The sequence below is a fragment of the Leuciscus leuciscus genome, assembly GCF_965113295.1.
Source record: "Leuciscus leuciscus genome assembly, chromosome: 3".
In the NCBI taxonomy this organism is placed as follows: domain Eukaryota; kingdom Metazoa; phylum Chordata; class Actinopteri; order Cypriniformes; family Leuciscidae; genus Leuciscus; species Leuciscus leuciscus.
In genome coordinates, this window is record NC_138727.1 from 30,670,067 (window position 1) to 30,695,261 (window position 25,195).

General features: G+C 37.6%; 1 protein-coding gene across 1 annotated transcript; it reads right to left on the reverse strand.

The window, feature by feature from the left end:
- Window positions 1–1,741: 1,741 nt before the first annotated feature.
- On the reverse strand, window positions 1,742–23,330 carry LOC309495620 (UPF0524 protein C3orf70 homolog A). The gene is made up of 2 exons (XM_082165458.1): window positions 22,825–23,330; window positions 1,742–6,078 (listed from the first exon to the last, which is right to left on the reverse strand). The coding sequence occupies exons 1-2, from the start codon at window positions 22,997–22,999 to the stop codon at window positions 5,435–5,437; spliced, it is 819 nt and encodes a 272-aa protein (XP_082021584.1). The 5' UTR covers window positions 23,000–23,330; the 3' UTR covers window positions 1,742–5,434.
- Window positions 23,331–25,195: the final 1,865 nt, after the last annotated feature.

The following is a 25,195-nucleotide window of genomic DNA, read 5'->3' on the forward strand; positions in this document are numbered from 1 at the left end:
TATTCAGCAATATTTTTGATCTGATTGTTCTGAGACTATTTGATGAGAACTGAACTGAGCTCAGCTGGATCACTTGCTTTTAAAAGTTCTTAAGTATCAAAAGTAAATTTCTTTTTTTTTTTTTTTAACGTGTTGTTGGCAAATATATAAATCATTTGACTTCATAAATCATAAACTAATCATAAACTGAAGTATACTTTCTAAGTATGGCTGTGCTTCCATTTTGCCATCAACTAATCAGTGTAAAAACTAAAATGCTGGGAAATCATTGAACTTCACGTCACCCAACAAGAGTGATTAATGGTTAGGCTTTTTTGACACCTAAAAAAAAAAATGGTTCCAGAGAAAAAATAATAATTAATCCACTGACTTTCAAAGCTGCTACATAGTTATGACTAGGACCATGATAGAAATGTAGTGGAGTGCAATGTACGATATTTGTCTTTTAAATGTGGTGAAGTTAAAGTCATGTTTCCCCCCAAAATTATAATACTCAAGTAAAGTACAGATACTCAGAAAGTGCACATAAGTACAGTACTCAAGTAAAATGTATTTAGTTACTGTCCAGCTCTGCAGAGCTGCTTATAGCTGAACTGAACTCACTTCATAATTGATGAACTTTACACAGTTATTAAACTGAATTGGGTTCTACTTTAGACAATGTCATACTTTGACACAGTTCAAGCTGCATTTGAAAATGTGGTTAAAAAGGAGTCAGGTTTGTAATCATTAAATACTCTTGTTTTGTCAAGGTTTTATAATTATGGGGATTGGTTTTGTAATATTATGTGATTTTATAGGATGTATATTGAGATTTTTTTATAGTAATGTTGCTGTATTTATTGTTAAATGATAGACAATGTGTCGTATATTTTTCTCTTGTGGGATATTATATTGTATGTAATGTGATTTGGTTTTTCTGCCCAGGGACTGCAGATGAAATTTAGCTCTGTAGCTAATTCTGGGACAGTTTTTTTGCTGTCCATTGTCCCTGTCAAAAAAAAAAAAAAAAAAAAAAAAAAAATTCTGACTTTTATAAACCGTGACTTTTCCCATATCATCACAAAATTACTCTACCTCATAGAACCCTGGGTACGTATTTTTTTTCACTAGGGTAGACCAACTATGAAACACTGTTTTGTTTTTTTAATTCATTACTAAATTAAATGTGCTATTTGTAGGATTTTTCATTGATAATTTATTTAATTGATATTTTTCCTATATTATTACCAGGTATTCAAGAACTACACCTGTTCATTTGTTACATTGTACATAGTTTGTCACCAGTGACTTTTATTAGTGGTCACAAAGATCATTTGTGGTTTTGTAATACAACCTAGTTCTCCAGATGTAATCTTACAGAGATGAAAGTGTGCACAGCAACAGAGGAAGTTTTGTTGTTTGTTATTTAATTGGTTCAGGCTTGTATTCCATGGAGCCTTTTCCTTTTAGTAGGCCCATCTGTTTTCCAAGTAGGCATAAGGTCTTACTGCTTCAATGGCTTCAAGCAGGTTTCTTTGCTAAGTATTCCTCTATGATTCCCACATGTCCTCTTTTCTGATAATGAAGGTGGCAAATTGAACTGGAACTTCTCTAGGATTATCTAGGATTAAAAGGCCAAAGCAGTTAGCCTTTAACAGCTCAAGAATCACACAAAAAAAATTTCTGTGAAATAAATCACTGTAGTTTCTGAGTTCCACTAACATCAACATATTTTCAGAAAGAAAGACAGAAACATTTCTTATTTTCAATATTTCTTTATAAGAAAAAAAAAAGGTAAGTAACAATAATTGATTTAAGAAAAAAGGAGAAAAGGGGTATATTTTAATATTTGCTAAACATTTGTGTATCTACAGTATATTTTTTGTAGCTACAGTATCAGTCCCTGATATGAAACTGCAGAGACAGGGATAGTCATATTCATTCATTCTGTAACAATGAGAGAATCACACCTGCACCATCTATGGATTGTGTTCCTTCAGTGATGATCAGTTTCCATCAGATTTTCAGCATAACTCCAAAATGGATCATTTTGTTCAGGCAGTGAGGTTAAATATGTGCTTATATATTACATAGGTTTAGCAGACGTTAAGCTAGTGTTACTTTGAGCCATAACTTCAATTGGTTTTCATCCAGTTAGTACATCCTTGGCAGTCTCAGCTCAGTCCCATAATTAGCAAATATACTGTCATAAAGTTTTTGGTTAACAAAGTTGAAATTCCTTTAATAAATTTGGAGCAAGACATTGATGTGTGAATTCTCTGTGCAGTTTTGATATTTCATGTAGGAGTGTATTCCATCTCAGCAGTGACAGCAGTGCGATCAGACACTTAGGGCCGGTTCACACAAAACACGTTTTTGCTGTTAAAAACACAAGACGCTGGTCAATGGAACAAAAAAAAGTGCAAGACCTAGAGACACATTTAAAAAAAAAGTTGAAGTTCTTTTAACTTGAGTGCCGCGTTTTTAACAAAAAAACACTGTCATGCGCGAGACGCTGCAAAATACGCAAGACCAGAGTGCAACTATTAAAGACGTCCATCTAGAGCGTTTACATTGAAAAACAATGGAAAAGTAGCGCAGTAAAAAAAAAAAAAAAGCATTCTGTGTGAACAGCCCTTTAGGCTGCATCCGAAATCGCATTGAATAGGTGCTAACTTTGAATAAGTAATTACTTCGCAACCACTAAAAAAGTATGTTCTAAATAGTATGAATGTGTGTGGTATGAGTGCAATCTGGATGTACGCCTACTACATCCACCATGTTTTCATTATCATGTGACCCAGTGTCAGTTGCAATTTACAAATTCTCTCTCCTGTGGCCTCATGGGATAGTAAAGTGTCCATCGTATGCACACTTCAGAATCTCACCGGAAATAGTAGGTCATCCGGGTACTTTTTGCCTACAGTTTTATGAGTACTTATAATTTGGACATACTTCTTTTGTCTCTTATGGTTTTTCACCAACTATATAGTATGGTTATAAGTATACGATTTCGGATGCATACTTTGTCTACAAATGGGGTTCCCAATCCTGTTCCTGGAGATCTGTTCCTGGAGATCTGTTCCTGCAAAGTTCAGCTCCAACCCTGATCACACACCACTGAACCAGCTAATTAAGATCTTGAGGAGCACTTGACAATTACAGACAGGTGTGTTGGATCGACCTGTGTTGGATGCTCCTGAATCCGACAACGATGTAGTAAAAACGGAAACGTTTTCTCCTTGTACAAACAAAACAACTAAAAGCGCTGTATTATGCATGCCAGGCAAGTAGGTGGTGATGTCACTTTGTAAAGAAAGACAACACACCTGTGCACATAAGCATTCTTTTACAGAGCAATTGTGCCAAACGTGCATGCCTATAGACTAAACACGTAATACGCATGTGCATGCCGTCACCGTTTACACAGATTCATGTTTTTGCATTTGTTTAGGCCCCCAAAACACTGTTGTTGTGTAAATGAATGGCCAAAACACATTTTTTAGTTATCAGGGTTGGAGCAGAAATTTGCAGGTAAGTACATCTCCAGGAATAGGACTGGGCACCCCTAGTCTAAAATATGTCTGACCCCTAAGTCAAGTCCTCACAGAAACAAACACATTGGAGTGGTTTCTTGTGCTTAATAAACCAAGGTAAAGAAGCTCTTCTTGACACACAAGTACTGACTTTTCCCTCCCTTTTTGGCCAGTCTATAACTGTGCTTGGGTTGTCTTATTTTTGGTCTCAATACAATAAGATGAACTTGAATACAAGTATTAAATAAGACCTGGAGATGCAATGTCAAGTCTGAATGGAGTAAATGTTCTTAGACCCTTAAGAATAACTGAAACTGTTGCAGCCAGAGAAGGTCTCAAAGATGTGATTTCAGTGACACTAAGGGGCTCTTCACACAGGGTGTGTTCTTGCGTTAAATACAGCTAGACAGGGGCAATGGAACTGACCTGAAGGCTGGTTTATAGCATTCCTGATCAGACCTGGAAACACTAGAAACACCAAGGCCATGGGTTTGATTCCCTTGGAATGCACAAACTCAAAAGAAACGTATACCTTGAATGCAATGCAAGCTTTGTAAACAGTATCTCCAAAATGCATGAATATAAATGATACAGGAGCATTACTTTCTGTACATTGTTCCTAATATAAACCCTCAATACACTTGTCCATATTTAAATGAACATATCCTGGCTAAATCCTCAGATTTGTCATAACTTGATGTGGCATATTAAAGGGATGGTTCATCCAAAAATTCTGTCATCATTTACTGACCTTTATGTCATTCCAAACCTGTATGACTTTTTTCTCTTCTGTTGTAAAACTAAAAAAAACATTGAGATGTTCTGTAAAGACAAATAACATCTGTCTATCACATTTACATAGACCAACAATTAAAACAATAATGCAGTGGTACGCAAGACCCTGTCCCTTGTGTGAACGGCCCCTAAGCAGTCCTTTGGCTTTGTCGATGTACAGTAACACCACATACTTCAAACAAAGTGGTACAGGCGCTTGACAAAATGGAACAAAGATCACAATGAGGTTCCTAGGAGACAAATGACACAATTTTATTCTTTCCTCTTTCTCAATTCATCTTAAATCTACTTTTTCTATAACTGATTGTCAAAAAGTTGTATGCCACTCCTAAAGAAGCCTTGAGGAAAACCTTGAGGACTTTGAGGATGGGAGGATGGGTCCTTCCCACATAGTCTGGTGCCAGACAAGAAACCCTCATGTACCTTGCCTTAGCCTCTAGGGAATCTCTGTGTGTGAGAGAGTTTGAGCTAAAGGACATTCCCTCAAGCACAGAGCTTCAATCGCCTTTCATCACAAAGTTTCATTACCGTCCTCTGAGCTCATGCATGATTTAGCCACTGTTCTAACTGATCCTGCTAACAGGACGCTGAAAGCCTCTCTCTCTGACTCACTCTTTCTCCTTCTATCTTTGTAGCACTCTCTATCCTCCTAACACACACAGACCGTCTTCGTCTAGATCTCTCCATATTGCATCAGCCATCCCCTCTTCCACTTAAATGCATTGGACAGAGGCTGAGCTCTCTAAGGAAAGACATACCCTGGGTAGCCTCATGTTTTTGAGTTTGACTTTGATACATCTGTTCATCCATGAAATATTCTATCATGTATTGAGTCCCCTTTGGTCATAGTTCTGACGATATGTGTATGTCAGCATACTTACTTGAGTGTAACCTACATTAGCCTCACCATGCGTAACAGACTATAGGGAAAATGAGAGTTGTAGTAAGTACAGGAAGTCTCCATGACTCATCTCTCAAGGGTTTTTCTGGGACAACCTCAGATGGCATTGCCATAACAGGGAGTGTGTGCTCATCGAACTCATGCACCTGCAGATAGGATAGTATAGAGAAGTGTTTCCGTGACTAAAGAATTCCAACTGTGGCATTAACTGACAGGCACGTCAAACAGTAGTCTCAATCTTCTCAATGATCTCAACCATTGATTTGGATGGTGACAGTAAAGTGCACTCATCCAGGTCCCAGAGGCTAGCGGGACTGGAGTCCCCATCAGTACTCAGCTCGTCATCCTCTTCTTCCTCATCATCATCATCATCATCCACGCAGGAGTCCTCATCGCATGATTCCAAGTAGTGCAGACCCAATGCATTTATTCCAGAGTCTTCTGAGCTGGAGGGAGAGGAGCAGTGGTCCATTTTAGGGCCTGAGATCTTCTCGTTTGGTTGACTGTGTTTAACAGTTGGGCCCACTTGCTGTCTGTGCTTGTTGGTACGTTGGGTTGCAGGTTGAGATGCCGGCGTTTGGGGTTGGTGTGTGGGATTCGGTGTAGGTGGAGGCGGCCTTTGCACATAACACATCTTACCGTTGATACGTTTGACCATGTAATCATCCACAAAGAGGTCGGAGATAACACAGAACTTGGGAGACTCTAGGCAGGGTGGAGCCCGGAACTTGGGAGCCGTCCTAAGAAAGCGTTCAGCCAGGGAGATGGACAGGTTCATGGTGTGGGTGTGACCTGAGGAGTCAACTGGAACCAGTGTGCTGGGAAGTTGGCATACACTGGTCATGGGTTGGTAGACGTATTTACCTGTAACGAGAAAAAGAGGAGCTTATTGCCTTTCAAAAGCAAAGAATAACATTCATAATGTACATTCATATGTATTGAATGCAATAGATGCCCCAAAACAAAGAATATGTGAGCAGCATGAGACACTGATATCCTTCACTGAATGTGAGAGAACTCACTCAAAAAATAGATGACGCAAGGTGGGTTTGAGAAAAATGAGGTTGAGCAAGAATAAATATGTTCGTGCTGAAAACTTATATTCAAATCCCATTGGAGAGTTGTTATATTATTGAGCTCACATTGATTTGCCTGCTGTGCAAGTGATAGCTGTGATAGATGGTGTTATAAGTTGCCAGATACTTGTACTGTACAACACGGGTTACTAATCTGAAAGTGTTACTCTTTCACAGAGGACAGAATTGATTCTTTCGAAACCAGCACTCTTTTGTGCAGCAAAGAGAGAATGTGGCATATTTTCAACTTTAGAGATCATAGAACAGACTTCATAGAATTCCCTTGAATAAGGGAATTCAAAGTTATGAAAAAAAATAAAATAATAATAATTATAATAATTATAATATAAATATATATATAGGCTATATATATATTAGTGAGGCAGAAATAATTTCTAATACTAAATTTTTTTATACAAGATTCTCAAACTACTTAGTAATATTTTATAGGATGAGTCTTTTATTTTATTTTTATTTTTATCAGGACAATTGTATCAGCCTCACATTTTTGAATATATTACCGCCAAAAACATAAAAGTTAATTTTAATTCAGAAATAATAAACATGCCAATCATGAATGAATTTGGATAAATTCATAGATCTGTATTACAAATATGAGCATTATTTAATTGACCCACAAATCACTGGTTATCTGAAAGAGGAGCACTTGAGGTATCTAATCATGAGTGACAAGAGCAAGCATTCATAATACAGAATTTTGTTCTCGTTTAACTCCATAGTTTTTGGAGCTTTTTTTTTGCAGTCAGTCTTAACAGTCTCTTGTAAAAAAAGTTCACAGGTGTATCTCATCTAAAAGCAATTCCACTGCATTTCACCCATGCAGTGAAAGAAGTTTGAGTGTGATAACCAGTATCTCAAAGGCAGAATTCCCTACAGAGATGGAATGGATTCTTCACTCGGAACATTCCAATGCCCAGCTGGCTGTAAAGCTGGAGTAAGAATCATTTCCATCTAATCCAAATCTCTACTCTTATTTAGAGATGAAATAAAGCTGTGAGGTGTCTCAGACATCTGGTCCGAATAAGCATTTCGCTTTTATCGGCTCTGTCCTGTTATTTTTCACCTTCTAGATTTACCATTCATTTTTACCCCTAAAAAAGCGGAAACACCTCAAACAGCATTGACAGACATAGAATGAGCTCTTATTACAGACATCAGTTGCAGGTTAATGTCTACACTGCTTTGCCAAACAAACTACTTTCCTGACAAACACATCTCTTTCTGTCTCTCTTTCTTCACACCCAATTTGTAATGTGATTGGAAGGCAATGAGAATCTGAAGATTAGATAAACACTGAATTTTTCATTATGTCTGTCCTTCCTTGGCAATGCAATTTCTTTCAGTCTTTCAGTCTCTCAGTCCTGTGTCTGCTTTATTTAGATGAAGTCAGCCTAAATACGGGTTCTTATTTTGCTAATTACGAGAACAAGGACTGGGAGGGGTTGTTTAGCTTATACAGTATATAATAAAGAGCATGTTGTTGGAGCCAATAGCCTTGTGGGCAGTGTACTGACACTTGGCGTAGTTGTGCTTCAGGCGACCTGAGTCTGAGTCTTGGCTAGAGGTACTTTTCCTATTCTGCCCCTCTCTCTCTTTCCCACATTGCTTCCTGTCTACTATCCTTTACAATAAAGGCAAAAATCCCACCCAATTTTTTTTAGGACATTCAAAAAAAGAAAAAACTGTACAGGGAACTTGAATGAATCTGAATCATATGAACAGACCATGACATAAATTTAATTCAAAGCATGTGATGTAAGTGATCAACTTAAATAGACTGTTTATATGCCCAGATTTGTCATGTTAGCTGTGGTAGGATGAATGCTAATCTGTGTTGGAGGGAAAAAGAAGACAGAACAGGCCTACCTCATTGATTTTTTTTTAAAGTAAAAAAGATTTGCACTAGTTAACCGTAGGAAAAAGAACCAATGCTTCTAATCCCACCATTCAGTATACAGTCAATCGCAATTTTTGAGACTGTAGACTTGCACTTTTTCAAATGCCAAGCTACAGAATTTGAAAAAAGGATGAATGTATCTACTTAACAATTGCCTCCACATCACTATGGATCTGAAATAGCAGTGTTTGCAGTCAAGTGTGAAATGTGAAATGATAGATGCCTTGAGGCCTGTACAAAAACTCTTAGCCATGAAGAAAAAACCTTCCTGCGTAATAATCACATCAACATCCTGTTGAGAACAAGTATTCTTCAGCCACTGTAATTGTAACCATCATGTCTGTCTTTTCAGATTAAGCTTTCAATAAAGAAAGACTTTCTTAGGTACAAGGGAGCAAAAACATTCCTACTGCCCTTGAAAGGAAATGCCTGTGTATTATAGTCTATCCGTCACCATCTCCCAGACTGAGTAAACTGTTATCTGATCTGTATGCTGAAACTGTATGTTGTCTGATAAAAAATAAATAAAAAAAACGAAATGTTTTCGCAAGTTCATTATTTATCATCTAAAAGCTTGGGTTCAGTACTCGTGACTTCATTAAAGGGATGGTTCAGAGTAATTTCAACCTAGGGTCCTTTGCACCATGACCTCAAGCCAAACACCCCCCCCCAGAAGCTTTTTTTCCCTTTGAAGCATTTTTTTTCCCTTGGAAAGTTTGTAAGTACATCAGGAGTTTATTTAAATAACACTTGCCTGTTGGCTTATGCTACCGCTAACCCGGACGTCGAGGTGACTTCCGTGATTTGGGAAAAGCCCGTAAAAAGTCCGGGCAGAAAGCGATGCATAAGGATGTAGTGTAACGACGCCCAGTTTCAGGAATGCACTAATATTTTGTTTGGTAGTACCAGTTTGCAACAATTATTAGTTAACACTATGTTTTTATCAACAAAATATTAGTACATTCCTGGAACTGGGTGTCGTTACACTACATCCTTATGCATCGATAGTGATACATGAACACAGCACAAATTTGCAGCTGTTTAAAGCTAATGAATTTTGAGGTTGATTTAGTTTTTAACCATTTTCTTTTTTCATCCAATCTGGTGGTGAATTTTTTTAAATCAACGTAGATTGTTTGATAAGCTAACCGTTTGATGCTAGTCATAACCATTCTGCTAAATCAGCTCAGTATTTGGGTCATTCTGCACATGACAGATAACAATGTACCACTAAAGCCTGATGCAACCATATATTACAGTATTATATTATAGGCACATTACAAATCATTGACCGTAAGCCCATGGATGGGTTAGCAGACTGTGTTAAGTGCTAGGATGGGAGCACTGTACCTAATTGAAAACACATCTGCACCATTTACACATCCATTGAAAGATTCAGAGCTGCTGTTACCAGTCTGTTCTGTCCATCCTCATGTTTCAGTTACACTTGAAATATATGAGATATTATACTTGGTACATATAAATAAGTGGGATTTGAGTGATCCAGTAAGAATTGCATTTTATCAGTGAAGAATCACGGTCCTTTTAGGGAGAAAGGGGACTTTAAAGTCTCTGCTGACTGTGTACCACAAAATGTGTGTCTACAGATAATAACTAATCCCATGATTTGTTGTCTTATTTTTAGGCTTTGATTTCTTGTGCATAATTATACAAATGTTGTGTAAACAAAGCCTGATGTACAATCAGGGTTTCCAGGCGGATGTGACCAGGACTTTCCATATCCTGTTTTACACACATGCAGTCTGAGCTTTCAGAAATGAACACTTAAGACTATAAACTTGAATCCGATTCAATAGAGGCACAATTTTGACTTAATCACAGTTACTTGATTTACACAGTTTTACACAGTTAAATAAATTTATATAATGCAAATCAGCTAAACATTGTCCGTGCATTAGATTGAACTAATTCTTAATTGCAAACCAATGATTTGGCCTTTTGACTGTCTACAATATTGAAATTTTGAGTACGTTTTGATTGTATTTACTGTATTCTTATATGCTTTGGTGCTGGTCTTGCAAGTTTTGTGCTGATATTGTAGGTTAATCGCCAACTAATCCTATTTGGTGAAGCTGGTCAAACAACATTATGATTTTGATGTTTCACTATGGAAGTCTGGTTAAGGTAGTTAAGCTAGATGAAAACAGAACATAGATTGATGACCAGCTATGGTGATCTTTCTCAACAGGTTTCATGGCTTCAGTGTGTAGCGCTAAAGGATTACTCCCTTCCACAAAAAAAAGAAAAAAAAGAAAAGAAATGACATTTCTGTCCTTATATTCACCCTAATGTTATTACAAACCTGTTTGACCCTCCTTCTTCTCTGAAATAAAAATACAGTTCCATACACTGAGTTCAACTCAATGACTCAATGATATGTGGTTATTTTAAAGATTATATATATACAGACATGGTTCCTATGAACTGCCATTATACGGAAAATAGTTGTGCAGTGATCCTTCAAAAATCCTATTTTTGTGTTCCCCTTGAAAAACAACAACAACAACAGCATATGGATTGAAATGACATAACGGTGATAAAATAATGTACGATTTCAATTTTTATTTTCATATTTTAGATGTTCTGTCAGGATGTACACGCGTAAAACCCTTTTCACTGTAATAGCTCTACTCTCTCTCTCTGCAGTGTATACTTCATATTAACAGTGAGTGGCTGCTATGACAAAAGTTTGGAGCATTTGGAAAAAATATAGCTTCTATTTAAAGGATTTGCCTGACACAACTTGAGATTTGCGTCTGTCTTGTTGCATTCTCATAACAGACTGTCAAGAACCACCTGGTGAGGGTGGCTGCCTTTCAGACTGTGTGAAATACGCATTTTGATAAAAGGTTGAGAGAGAACCATAATTGGAAAAGTGAAGTCACAGATGAGAGGAGATGAGTCCTACACTCCTACACTATATCTCTGTCCTGATCATCTGTAATTACACATTGGACTGCTCCCAGAAAAGTGCGAAGGTGGGTTTGGGTGAAGACTGATCATGAAGGCCATGAAAATCCCTTAGTGTGAATTCCTCGCAGGTAGAACTCTCACTCTCTATCTGTGTGTGTCTTAGAGGTTTACTAGCCCGTCCAGGCTGGCTTCAAGAACAGACTGACCATCATCTCAGGCTGTGCTTATATGATGCTACACTGAGCATCATATTCATTTTTTAGAAATAATTTGAGCAAGATTATATTAAGGCTTAATCAGATTCAGACTTCTGAACATCACAATCATTATTCTTATTTCTCTAAATAAAATGTTTGGACCTGTCCAAAAATTATTTTAAATATTTTGAAGGGGCCCTATAGGGATCTCCCAGTCACGTGACCCCTAGCCGCGTGCCAGCCATTTTGACGGAATACATCCGTCAGCTAATCAGTGGCAATGGATCTATTATTAGGGGTGGGTAATATATTAGAGAGTATATTATTAATTATTAGTATAATTATTTTATAATTAGCCTAAATATTGCAATACTTTGCGCTACAGTATTGATATTGCGTGCACAAAATATCTCGATACTGAACAGAATCGATTCCCCCCCCCCACCACTAACTTAAGTTATCTATTATTAGCGCAGTGGCCATCAGCTAACTCTTCACGTCATGTCATCGCACTTATTAGCATCACAAAAACATATATATATACACAAGTATATACAAGAGGAAGATAAAGGAATTAGGAATCATAGATTCATATGAAGCACCACAAGTTCTTTTTACAGGCATTAATGTTAAATGTGTAGAAAAACTTCCTGACATTGAGTTCGGTGACATTTACAGCTACCTTATTCACTTCCCATCACGCTACACCGGAGCTTACAAAAGCTTAGCAGGCTATCGGTTTACATTTACATTACATTTATTCATTTAGCAGACGCTTTTATCCAAAGCGACTTACAAATGAGAACAATAGAAGCAGTTAAACTAACAGTAGGACAACAATATGCAAGTGCTATGACCCTTCTCAGTTTAATCTAACGCAGATTTTTTTTTTTTTTTTTTATAGAACAGAATAGAGTTCTAAAATTGTCATGGACATAACCGGTTGTCATGGACATGTTACAAAAACTGAATAGACGTAAAAAGTCAAGTAACCTTGTATAATTTCATCTAAACTTTATTGTATATTTTACATGCACTTTTATAATTTGTTTACATTTTACTTCTTGTACCTTATATCACAAACAGTTGGAAGCCAAACACCGCCATCAGCATTTTGCCTGTTTATTGCCGCCAACCACTTGTTTCTCCGTTTTGTTTGTTTTGGGATACGGTATAAAGATATTCCTTTTGTATGATCACGTATCTGATCGCATCCAACTGCACAGCGTCACTCGGGCATGATAGGAATATTTCGCGACGAGCTGTAGTGTCACGAGTATCACCGGCGGTTTAGCATTTTCTATTCCGTAAAGATGGCTGCTCCAAATGGCGTGACGTCACGCGGGACGTCCCTATAGTGGTTACCTTACAGCTTATACTGTATGTGCTCAGGGGCCTGGGGCCCCTAGTGATGATCTTACACAACATAGGCTGACGACCCTGGGCATCCTAGTAACAACTTTCACTGTAAGTACTTAGGCCCAACTGGTCAACTTACACTGTATGTGCTATATGGCAATCACCACAGTAAGCACTGAGGGCCCTGAAGTCCCTACTGGGCAGCTTACACTGTATAGACTGATGGCTTACTCTGTATAGGCTGATGGCCCTGGGGCACCTTGTGATCAACTTATACTGTAAGCACTGAGGGCCCTGGAGCCCCTATTGATCAGCTTACACTGTATGCACTTAGGTGCCTAGGGATTCACGATTAACCAGTGTTCTGTCATGACATATCTCAGGGGATTGGTATGGTAATAGAGATTGGCATGGTAATGTAATGGAAATGGCAATGTTAATGTATTTGGTCTTGGTGGAATAGATGTGCTATGCTGCTGCTGCTGCAGAGCAAGTACTGAGACTTGCTACTGCCAATACATTCACAGACATTGCTGTGAGCATGTAAGACGTGCTGCTGTTGCACATGTAACATACATGGATTACCCTGTAGCAGATCTATACAGGTGGAGCTGGGGAAGGGGGCGGGTTCTGAAAGCGTGCTGCAGACAGTAACAGCAAACAATGCCAAGTATTTGAATGCTTGAGCAGCAAGCTCATTGGCCGCTGATGCAACAGCAACCAATCAACTGTGCTATGTAGCGTCTGGACAAATCACGATGACTTATTCTTTTCTAAGTTTCAGAAAGCTTTTAACCTATTGGACTAATTCATATAAATCACAGGCCTAGCGCCAATGATTCTGCATCAAATTGCCCCATTGTCACTTTAGTGGCATGGCAGAGGTTACACAGAAACACCTCCAAACTCCGTTGTGAGCTTCAAAAAGATCTTTATCAACTCAACTCCCCTCCTACGGCAGGCATTGAGGCCAGGTGGCATGGATAGACATCTGAGAGATGCACCAATATACATACACAAACATTCTTTCCATTTAACTCATAATAGTCATTCCAAAATGTATACGATATAGTCCTGTGTGTATGTATGTTTGCACCTCATATTAGTCTTCCTAGTCTTAAGACCTAAGTCTTCCTTAAAGGACAAGGATGATGGCTCATCTCTTAGTTCTTACATCTTACTTCTTACGTCTTACTTCTTGGTCTTGTCTTAGTCTTGTCTTGTCTTACGTTTTAGTCTTTCTTCTGTGCTCATTCATTTCTATCTCCAGGTGAAATGGACTTATCCTGAATTTCCGGCAACTTTGCTTTCAAGTAAACCTTTTAAACTTCCCGCGAACGGCGCGCTCTCCGGAAGAACCGAAAGAACGCTTCAAACTCACGGACACAGCGAAGATCATCACACACACACACACACACACATTCTTGCTCAGCACCAAAGATTCATGCAAGTATTATTTCTATCGAGATTTAGATGCGTTTAAGATTGTTTGCCCCTGCTTTAAGGTGATTTGATTCTTTGCTGGCACTCAAAGGTTAACTGTTTGTGATATTTGCCATTCTGTCATCTGCTCTCTCTCTCTATTTATATACGTGTATTCTTTGTTTAAGTATAGTCGTATGTATTTGTAGTTTCATTTATTAAAACCCATTATACGCTTGATTGCCTCTGTCTCCTGCTCACCTAACAAAGTTTCTTAAATGTGAGATCTTAAGCTACAAGCTTTTATATTGTTGAGTACTTTATAGTAATCTAATAGAACAGGAAAGTTAGTCTCCATGACCAGAAGAATAACCTTTCATGAGAGTTGATAAGAAGATCGTACTGTCGGTTTGGTGGACGAACAGATTATTCAATGTGAAATTAATTATATTAAAGATTATTCTGAAAATTGATCTATTCTAGCCTATCTGTATATTCATAATTGATTATAATTCGTTGTAATTAATTATCCATATATATAGAGATACAAATACATGGGCTACTGTATGTATCCCCTTTTTGGGTGATTTAAAATAACATTTATATATTCCCTTTTTTGAGCTAATTTGCTACAGCTATCATAGATGAAGACATGATTGCTACCAATAAGTTAAAGAACTATCAGCCTGCATTATCTAGAGTTTCATGCCAGAACTATGTAATTATTTTAGTTTTATTAATATTTTGAATTAGCTTTAAATATTATATTATTATTTTGTAATATTTTTTGTTATGTTAATTTTAGTAAACATTTTTGTCATTGTATTTACATTTACAGAAATGTTTTCAATAGTTTTAGTTGATGATAATAACCCTTTCTCGCACTATGTGGCTTCTCAGGCCTTTGGAGACCCCATGACACCGTGTCTACACTGGACACTACCGTTGACGCGTCACATCGTGCCGCAACAGCTAGAAACTGTCTACAGCCACGACCGTTGCAAATCCATTTGTCCTTTGAGAAGTATCGAGAGTAGTTGGAGTTGGCTACATCATAAATACAATGAGGCATCAGTTTCAGGTCGGGGATTTGTCGTGTTGCGGCGCGATGCATCCAGTGTAGACAACATCACTGGTTATAATGGTTTCTTTTGTCTTTTGTTGTGTCGCATTGCGCCGCTCGCGTCCGGGTTAGACACGGTGTGAGGAGACATGTTATTATTAACACTAAACATAGCTAACTCATAGTACTGAATAATGTGCTATAGCCTGCCCTACAGCCCGCTGGGAGAAACATAGCACTCTCACTTCCTTTTTCATCAGAGCTTGAAAATTACAGAATAGCATTACAACACCCAGAACACCAACACAATAGGGCCAATGGACTGAAGCATATCATTATGTTTTTGCACTTTGGAGGAATGTCATTCATATTAAATCTCACAGACATCTGGTGGCTGCAAAACAATAATTTTAACATACGGAAATAAAATTCCATTTCTAAAAATCTAACCACAAACAGCAGATTTAGTGAACTCTTAAAAGCATCCTATATGTTTTGAAGTCCCTGAAACGCATATCTTTCTGCTAACCTTTAGGGAGGTAAACAAGAACAATGCCTGCTGTGTTTACATGCACCCAAACAGCAAAGACAAATAAAAGACAGAAAAAGAGGAATACGAAAGCAGAAAACATCAGAATTCCCCAGGGTTCGCAGAGAATTCCTCTAAAAGACTTATCTCAAAGGACAAAGCCAATCTGTATTCAGTTATTCACTCCTGCAAGTGTGTATAAATACATTTCTAACTGCCTCTGGGCTTTATACTGTACGACTTCTTGTCACTGTGTGTGAGACTAACAAGCAATGGTATTGTACGGTATCTTGGGATATGTTTTTGCACAGCTGATATTTTTTAAGATGTCTACAGCATTAAATACTGTATGTTTCTCCTGAACTTTGCTATGTACAGAATGTCTGTATAAATATACAGAATGTACAGACTCTATAGAATTCTGACTGGTCAATAGTTATATTCTGCAATCATTTATTTTTATTTTTTTTACAATTAAATGTTAAATGTATAAAATCTGTATAAGAAATGTATTCCTGGCAACCAATCTCTTATACTGTGGTACTGTAGTTTCATGTCTCCTGTAACACTCTGTGGTCTTTTTCTTCTCTCAAAACAAAATCATAAACTCAAATCAGTAGTTCATGTACATGTATTTATTTATTTATTCATTATTCATTTTGTAAGTAGCAATGTAATAAGTGGAAAATCGAATAGTCAGCTGGCCATTATCGCAAAATATACCCTCTTAAGACCTGATCACCATGCCTGGGGTTTATTTTAGGATAATATCCAGCTGATTGTAACAATGAAACCATGCAAAGAATTGCAATATATTTAGCAAAAGTAACAGTATCTTTCTCCTGGTGTCTCACTCTGTCTTCTCATTATCATTAAACTGACCTAATCAGTGTTTTTTAGCTGAGCACCCGAAAGAGTTTCTGTGTAATACTGGTAATAACTTTGCTGGGTCATGAAAGAAGGCACAACTCATGCAATTCAGCTCACAAGTAGGGCAAATGTCAGTCAAGCTCCTAGGAGAATCCTTGTCGTTCCATTTTAAACAGCACTGGTTCCGCCCGAGAGCCTTTGCGGCACTGCACGCAGTATCAAATTAAAATTTAGCATGTTTACATAATATTCATAGTGTTGCAGACATAAACATACTCCCTCTAATGAGAACAGATAATGGCTTAATTACTGTGACAACTGAACTTTGCAGTTGTGGTGTGGGTGTGTCTGGGTGGACATATTGCCACTAATGTAATAATTCCTGTAATGGTCACACTATACAAGATGCTGAATTGGAATCGGAATTAGAATGGCAGCAAGATTTTAATTTTCCTATGCAGCACATAAAATCGTAAAATGTCCACAACCCTATTAGAAGAAAATAAACAAATCCCTAGGTATTTATTTGAAACAGTGGCTAATGTAATCTAATCTAAATAAATCATCAACCCCAGACATTTCCAAGCAGCACAGCAGTAATGACTTTATGAACTTCTTTACTAACAAGATCGATAATATCAGGGAGAAAATTATAACTATGCAACCATCTACAGTATTGCATCAGGCAATGCATTGTAGTCTCCTTGAGGAACATTTTGAATAATTCATTGCTATAGGAGAGAAGGAATTTTCTAAACCCGTTAAATCATCTACAACATGTATGTTAGACCCTAAGCTATTGAAAGAGATGCTTCCAGAGGTCATAGATCCTCTTCTTAATATCATTAATTGATCTTTGTCATTAGGGTACGTACCAAAAACTTTTAAGCTGGCTATGATTAAACCGCTTGTTAAAAAACGCAAATTGATCTCACAGAATTAGTTAATTACAGGCCGATCTCGAATCTACCTTTTCTGTCAAAGATATTAGAAAAGGCAGTATCCTCACAACTGTGTTCCTTTTTAAAAAGAAATGGTATCTTCAGTCAGAATTTAGACCGTACCATAGTACTGAGACAGCTCTCATTATAGTCACAAATGATTTGCTCTTATCATCCGATCGTGGTTGTATCTCTCTATTAGTGCTACTCGATTAGTGCTGCATTTGATACTATTGACCACAACATTCTTTTAAATAGAATCAAAATCAAAAATTATGTTGGCATTAGTGGACTTGCATTAGCATGGTTTAAATCATACTTATTTGACCATTATCAGTTTGTAACAGTAAATGAAGAGATGTCTTATCAATCAAAAGTTCAGTGTGGCGTACCACAAGGCTCAGTACTAGGGCCGTTGCTTTTAACTCTGTACATGCTACCCTTGGGAGATATAATTAGTAAGCATAGCATTAGTTTTCACTGTTATGCTGAAGATACTCAGCTCTATATTTCTTCACGCCCCGACGAAACTTACCAGTTCACAAAATTAATGGAATACATAGCTGATATTAAAAAAATGTATGACTAGTAATGTCCTACTACTTAATTCTGAAAAAAAAAAAAAAGAGATTCTAATTATTGGACAAAAATCTTCCTCACATAATAACCTAGAATACTTTCTAACACTTGGTGGCTGCTCTGTCAAGTCTTTGTCGTCGGTTAGGAACCTGTGTGTGCTCTTTGATACCAATCTTTCATTTGAAAGTCACGTGTCTAGTATCTGTAAAACCGCATTTTTCCATCTTAAAGATATATCTAAATTACGTCATATGCTCTCATTGACAAATTTGGAACAATTAGTTCATGTGTTCAGGACATCAAGGCTAGATTATTGTAATGCTATTATGGGTGGTTGCCCTGCACGCTTAATAAACAAACTACAGCTGGTCCAAGACTCAGCAGCTAGAGTTCTAACCAGAACCGGGAAGTATGACCATATTAGCCTGTCAACATTGCATTGGCTCCCTATTAAACCGTATACATTTTAAAATATTGCTGATTACTTACAAAGCACTAAATGGTTTAGCTCTAAACGCATTTTAGTCCTTCACGTCTATTGCGATCTCAAAATTCCGGCCAGTTGATAATACCTAGAATATCAAAATCGACTGCCGGTGGTAGATCCTTTTCCTATTTAGCACCAAAACTTTGGAACAGTCTTCCTAACATTGTCCGGGAAGCAGACACACTCTGTCAGTTCAAAGCTAGACTAAAAAAACATCTCTTTGACCTAGCATACACATAACACATGTAGACTTCTATAAATCAATGTTAGGCTGCATAGATTAGGTCAGCCGGAACCGGGAACACTTCCCAAAAATCCTGATGTACTTGTTACATTATAAGAAGAATGGCGTCTACGCTAATATTAGTCTCACTGTTTATCCTGAGGTTTACCGCAGTCCGCCGGATCCAGGCCGTATCCAGATCTGATGAAGTGGACGCCTGGACGTGACGACAACGCAGTCCTGAAGTGTCAGCTAGTCTCTCCCCTATGAAGGCCTCCTTCCCTTCCCTTTACCTCAGTACAGATAAAACGCTGTCGGGATAATTCCGGTTCACGTGGCTACGCGGAAGAGATACAAATTCTGTATTATAGATTTTAAGGCCAGACAAGTAGTTTGTTGAGGGTTGGTTTGTAAAGAAGGACTACACGCCTGCGCACATATATATTAAAACGCGCATACCTATAGACTAAACACGTAATACGCATCTGCACGCCATCAGCGTTCTCACAGGTTCGAGTTTTTAAAGTTTGCGCAGAGAGAACTTAAGGGTTTTCTGTTAGAACGGTGTCGTGTTAGTGGCCCCTAAGTTAATAACTAATTATCGTTGCGACGGAAGTGAATCAATCCGGAAGTGAATCAATCCTACCTTTAGCTGGACAATAACTTTATTCTAGAGCTGCTGTAAAGCCAAAACAATCTCTGGGACTTTAATTTCCTATTATCACTGTGAAGCTGCTTTGAAACAATCTGTATTGTTAAGAGCGCTATATAAATGAAGGTGACTTGACTTGACTTGACTTGACAACTACACAGTCTGCTTTTCCCCCCAGTGTAATATTTTTTTTATTTAATTTTTTTATCACTCTTAATTCTATTCCCTTACATTCAAATTGCAATTCTGCATCCTTTTGGTACATCAATTCAAATTCAGAAATTTAATTGGAATTTAACTGGCATTCTCAATTTAGTTTCGAATGGTGGGTGAGTTTGATGTTGTACTTTGTCATTTTATATTAAGTGAGGCTAAAAGCTCAAAGACTTGACCGTTATAATTTTTTTTCTGAAAGAGAAAGGTTGAACTTTAAAAAAGCAAAGCCAAAGCTGAGACCTTAAGCTTGGAATAAATTGTGCTGACCTTTTAAAGCTGAGATAAAAAGCCCAACTTAACAGTCTAGCGCTTGACCTCTGACAGAGTTATGTGAACTTCCTGTCATTTCCTGATTAATTTCCTTTTCAATGTGTCAGTCAGAAAAGAAGCAAAACTTTTAGATGTATTCATTTCAGAGCTACATATACGCCACAGCGTTGTACGTAGCTAATCGGAAAAAAACAAGTCAGGTACATACGTTTTTTGACAGTTCTTCTCCCTCTGTTTTAAAACTAGGAAGGCGTTAGTGAAGTCAAGATGTGGGGGTTGACTGAAACACAGTTTAGCCAAGAATGGTTTTGCTTGACTGTGGATACTGGCTTCACAAAACTTTTCTTTCATAATTCGTCAGAGTGATGCTGTGCCAATCTTAAACAGGAAGTGAGACTTAAGAACCAGACAGTCTGTTGGCAGAAAAACAGTCCTGATGCGACTGCCTATTGAAACCCATGAAAACCTAGTCATTTTCCCAGAAGAATGATCATTTTTATTAAGGCCTGGTTTCACAGACAGGGCTTCAGATTAGGCCTTAGTTCAATTAGGACATTTAAGTGACTTTTATAAACGTGTCTTAGAAAAAAACATTACTGGTGTGCATCTTGAGACAAAACAATCACAATGACATATGTCAGTAAAAGTTGCTTTCGGTTAAAACTGTTAAATGCATTTTAGTCTGTCCGGGTCTAGGCATAAGCCTTGTCTGTGAAACCGGGGGAAAGTGCTTAAAAAGCTCCCACTGATTTTTGTTTCTCTCTCTCTCTCTCTCTCTCTCTCTCTCTCTCTCTCTCTCACACACACACAGACAGACATACACACACACACATTTTGAGATTATTATTTCACAGTGAGGTTGAAGGAATCTAAAGAATCTGCACCCTCCTTCACAGTCACATGACATTTGTTAGCCTCACAATGACTGCCATTTTTTTATCAGACACCCCTGACACCAGAAATGGCCTGATCTTATCACTACCTTATAAAGACATCCCAGTGCTCAGCTTTATCTCTCTATTGCCTTCCTCTATAATGCACATTCATTATAGTCGTTAGAGTACAATCTTAGCAAGTTTCACTTCAGTTGTAAAGTCCCTACGAGTCTTCTTTTGAGTTAGATACTGTAATGGATCATCAAAAATCTTGACCGGTGTCAAAGTTTTGCTTTGAGTTTTTGTTATGATTTTACTTAATTTTTTTAGTTCACCAGTTACGTACGGGTTGTAACACCTCTATAACAAGTGATACATTTTAATAAAAGGAAAAACACGACTTCATGTCTCAAAACACTGATTAAAATAAAATCAATAATGCCATTAAATATTTTGTAAATGAAAACTAATTACACAAAATGTCAAACACACATTAATCAATGTACCTTGCTAGACCTTGCACTGCTTGAAAAAAAGAGCAATAAATGAATGAAATATCTGTAAATGTCATTCTAGATGAAGGTGACAAAGGGTTTTTCAGGCACCTTGCAAATTATTATTATTTTTTCTTCTTCTTTTAAACAAACATTATAGTCAAATCACTGCATATTATTTATAACAATGTTAGGTTTTAAATGATAGTTGGTTTATATAATGATATTGATTTCTCAACATTTTTCATGGCTGAAATCTCAAGTGACAGGTTTGTCACCATATTTTGAGAAAGACCCAGGTGTCTCTTTGAATTAATCATCTATAAGTCAAGTTACAGAAAATGCATAATGCCTTATAGCCTACTGTAGTCCACATTTAGCAGTTTAGAGCAGGGCAATGGGATAGTATGTGAGTATATGTGAAAAAAGAAACAGCTCCCTCCAACGGTGGTATAAGGTGCATCTGATCATGGTTATCTCCAGATATTGGTGTCCATAACAATAAATAAAGTTGTCGATTACTAACTCTAATGCAGAACCATATTGCTGCTGTTGCTGTGTATCTGTATTTTTTTATATTTCGCTTTTCTTTTCTTTTTTTTTTGCCATTGAAATCATAAAATGTTAATCAGATGTATTCCCATCTACTTCTATTATCTATTATTGCTTAGAAGAGCAGAAACTAGATGCACATTCACAAACTGTGGTGGTACGTCATAAGATGTGTATGCATCATTTATCGACTTGTTTAATATTTCATAAGTGACACAAACGCAAGATTCCCCATCCCTCTGAGAATATGTGATAAGCAGATGCTATTACGTTCTCTACCGGAAAAACAAAATACATAGCAGATTAATGACAATTTTATGTCTGATTAGTAAAATACCTCTTAGATGTGTAGCCTATGCTTTTTTATTATTATTAATTAGGCTATTTTGATTATTTCAAAGCAGGCCTACAGTAGCCTAAATTCACATTTTAAGGCTACATTTTAAAACCAAATGTTCCAGCTGCAACAGTTTTTCTTGTGTCAAAAACATTTTAATAGGCTCCTTTAAAGATTTCCACTGTAAATAACCTTTTGTGGGAACTTTCAATAGATGTTTAAGGTTCCGTTATTTTTAAGTGAACTATATTCAAATGTAAGACCTTCAATCGTAACTGGTTAAAAATAAACTAAAGAAACTCTTATCTGACGTCAGCGTTCGTGAGCACTGAAGGGAAATGGGAACAAAAGAATTTCCCTGAGACTGTACATGAAATCTTCGTTTTATTGCAACCCAGAGGTACCTTGAACGGGGGGGAATTATGTTTAGGAAGCTTGTGATTTGTCCTTTACACGTTTTTCTCACATAACATTAATAGCTCTTAAAAAAAAAGGCTTTAAATAGCCTACTTGCCAACTGTTAGAGGCGCTGACCTATCTTTGTGGTAGTTTTAAGTCTTGAGGAATTTCGATTTTATCTATCCACGTCTCAACGATGCTGTATGCGTGTACTTACAGTGGCACCAGCCCAGATGACAGCACCAGTGCAGCTTGAAACACTTCCCGTGGCTGTGTGTGGCGCAGATGGATAGTCCATCACAGGGCAGAAAGTCCGGTCGCCCTGCGCAACTCCTCGCTAGAGCCTGAGCTTCATCTAACTTCTCACTCTTCTGTCCGCCCGAAGCGGCCATCGCGCACGGATCACACCGACAAAGCCCTCATCAGCGCCGGGCGCTCGGGATAGATCAGATGCGCTCAGCGTCGGCTGTTTAGCAATTCGAAAAGAAATGAACAAAAGTGGAGATACGCCCAAGACTTAGGCTACCCAAGTTCCACTTCTAACCGTTATACAAAAACATCAAGTTTTCAGTCAATTCGCCTCTAAAGAAATGAATGATGCATATTCTATAAAATGTCGTTTGTGTCCGTAAACAGCTTCAGATCGGCGCGGAGACTGATGCTTATTGTCGAGGACGGATTTTCCGTTTCGCTCTTGCGCCGTCGATCCCCGCCTCTCTCTCTCTCTCTCTCTCTCTCTCTCTCTCTCTCTCTCTCTCTCTCTCTCTCTCTCTCTCTCTCTCTCTCTGTGTGTGTGTGTGTGTGTGTGTGTGTGTGTGTGTGTGTGTGTGTGTGTGTTCTGAATTCATGCGTGAATTCCCTCGTCTTGACTATAGGCTGTGATAGAATCATGGTTGTCTATGTCTATAAAAGAAAATAGTCGTAAGGCTTTACCAAAAGGAAAATAGTGTCAAGAGTTAAATTTTAGAGTTCACCGGACCCTTTCAGTTTTCAGAGGAACTTACAAAATGGAACCAATAATTTCCTTCAAGAAATTAAGCAGCTAATAATTTATCTAGCAACATTTTGAAGCACTTGAAGTTGCTATTGATAATATAGGGTAAAAAGGCGTTTTGTCCATCAATGAAGTATGCTTCATGCAACCTAGTCTACTTATTTTTTATGCAGGCCTGAAAAGTAGGCTATATTCAAACCCGAAACTGAACTGGACTGTCAGATAAAGTACATTTTTGTATAGGCAGATACTGACAGCATTAATTTTCTTGTTATCAAAAATTAAGCCCACATTTATTCTTTTCTTTCAAAATTTTAGAAGGGTTTCAGACATTGGCAGTGGGGATGAAAATATTCCGCTTTCAAAGAGCACAGATCTAAGAACAGTCATACAGAGGGCATCCATCCTCAAAGTGAAAGTTTTCACTTTCAAAGCGACTCTATTGTCAGCAGTTTTCCGGTGATCCTCACCCAACATTTTCCTCCTTCAAAGCCAGTGTTGGCTGCACAGTGACTGACTTCATGTTAGACCACCTCAGGAGAAAATGTCTGTCTTTTTAAATGTCTCATTGGTCTAGTTTAGTGGTTCTCAACGGGGGCATTCAAAGAACAACGGGGGGCGTTGGAAGCAAGATTTTTTGAAAGGGGGGCTTTCAGGTGTTCATGCCCCTACGAGTTTATAATAGCATATTTTAACAAGATTTTCAAATGGATAAAAAATTAATAAAAAAATAAAAAAATAAAAAAAGCCAAAATGTTGGCTTTATTAAACTATGTAAGGGACCTGGATAATGGATAGGAGGCGCTGGCCCATTAAAGGTTGAACACCACTGGTCAAGTTGGTGTGTAACAATACGGTCAAGGTACATTATAGCATGATGATGGATCCTGCACTGAAGTTGCTTGCAGGCAATCTTTTATCAAAGGATGAAAGTAGAAAAAAAATATGAATTGAGAATTTCCTTATGGCATGAAAGGTACAAACCATATAGAATATCATCAAAAGAGCAATTGATTTCACAGTTTTTTTCTTTAAAGCCTATGCCTTTGGCACAAAAGTTCTACTCAATGTATGATAACTTGATTTATGTTATTTTGTTGTTGCTGTTGTTGTTGTTTCTCTCTCTCTCTCTCTCTCTCTCTCTCTCTCTCTCTCTCTCTCTCTCTCTGTGTGTGTGTGTGTGTGTGTGTGTGTGTGTGTGTGTGTGTGTGTGTGTGTGTGTGTGTGTGTGTGTGTGTGTGTGTGTGTGTGTGTGTGTGTGTGTGTGTGTGTGTGTGTGTGTGTGTGTGTGTGTGCAGGTCTGTGTTTTATGACAAAGTGTGTTTGTTGGGTGAAAACCTAGTGTTCTGGAAGAACGTGTTGATTTGAAACATGTATGAAGTGTTTTGGTAGTTTTAGTGAATTTTGAATGTGAAATAAACTTTTGTGCCGGGTTAAAAGTTGGTTAGGAGAACTGTGGGAAGAGTAAAAAAAAAAAAAAAAAAAAAACACGACCTGACCTAGCGATTGTAAAAAAAACTTTAACTTGAAACTTGAAACAGCTGTTCGAAAAAAGAAAAAAAAAGAGTAATTGTTTTACTCTGCCTCAGAGTAA

What these genes read in the sequence shown, in the direction of transcription:
- LOC309495620 (XM_082165458.1), bottom strand. Translation starts at nt 22,999, where the DNA reads ATGGCCGCTTCGGGCGGACAGAAGAGTGAGAAGTTAGATGAAGCTCAG. An exon ending in TCATCTGGGCTGGTGCCACT is followed by an intron (nt 6,079 to 22,824) that starts GTAAGTACACGC and finishes TTCTCGTTACAG; the next exon opens with GTAAATACGTCTACCAACCC.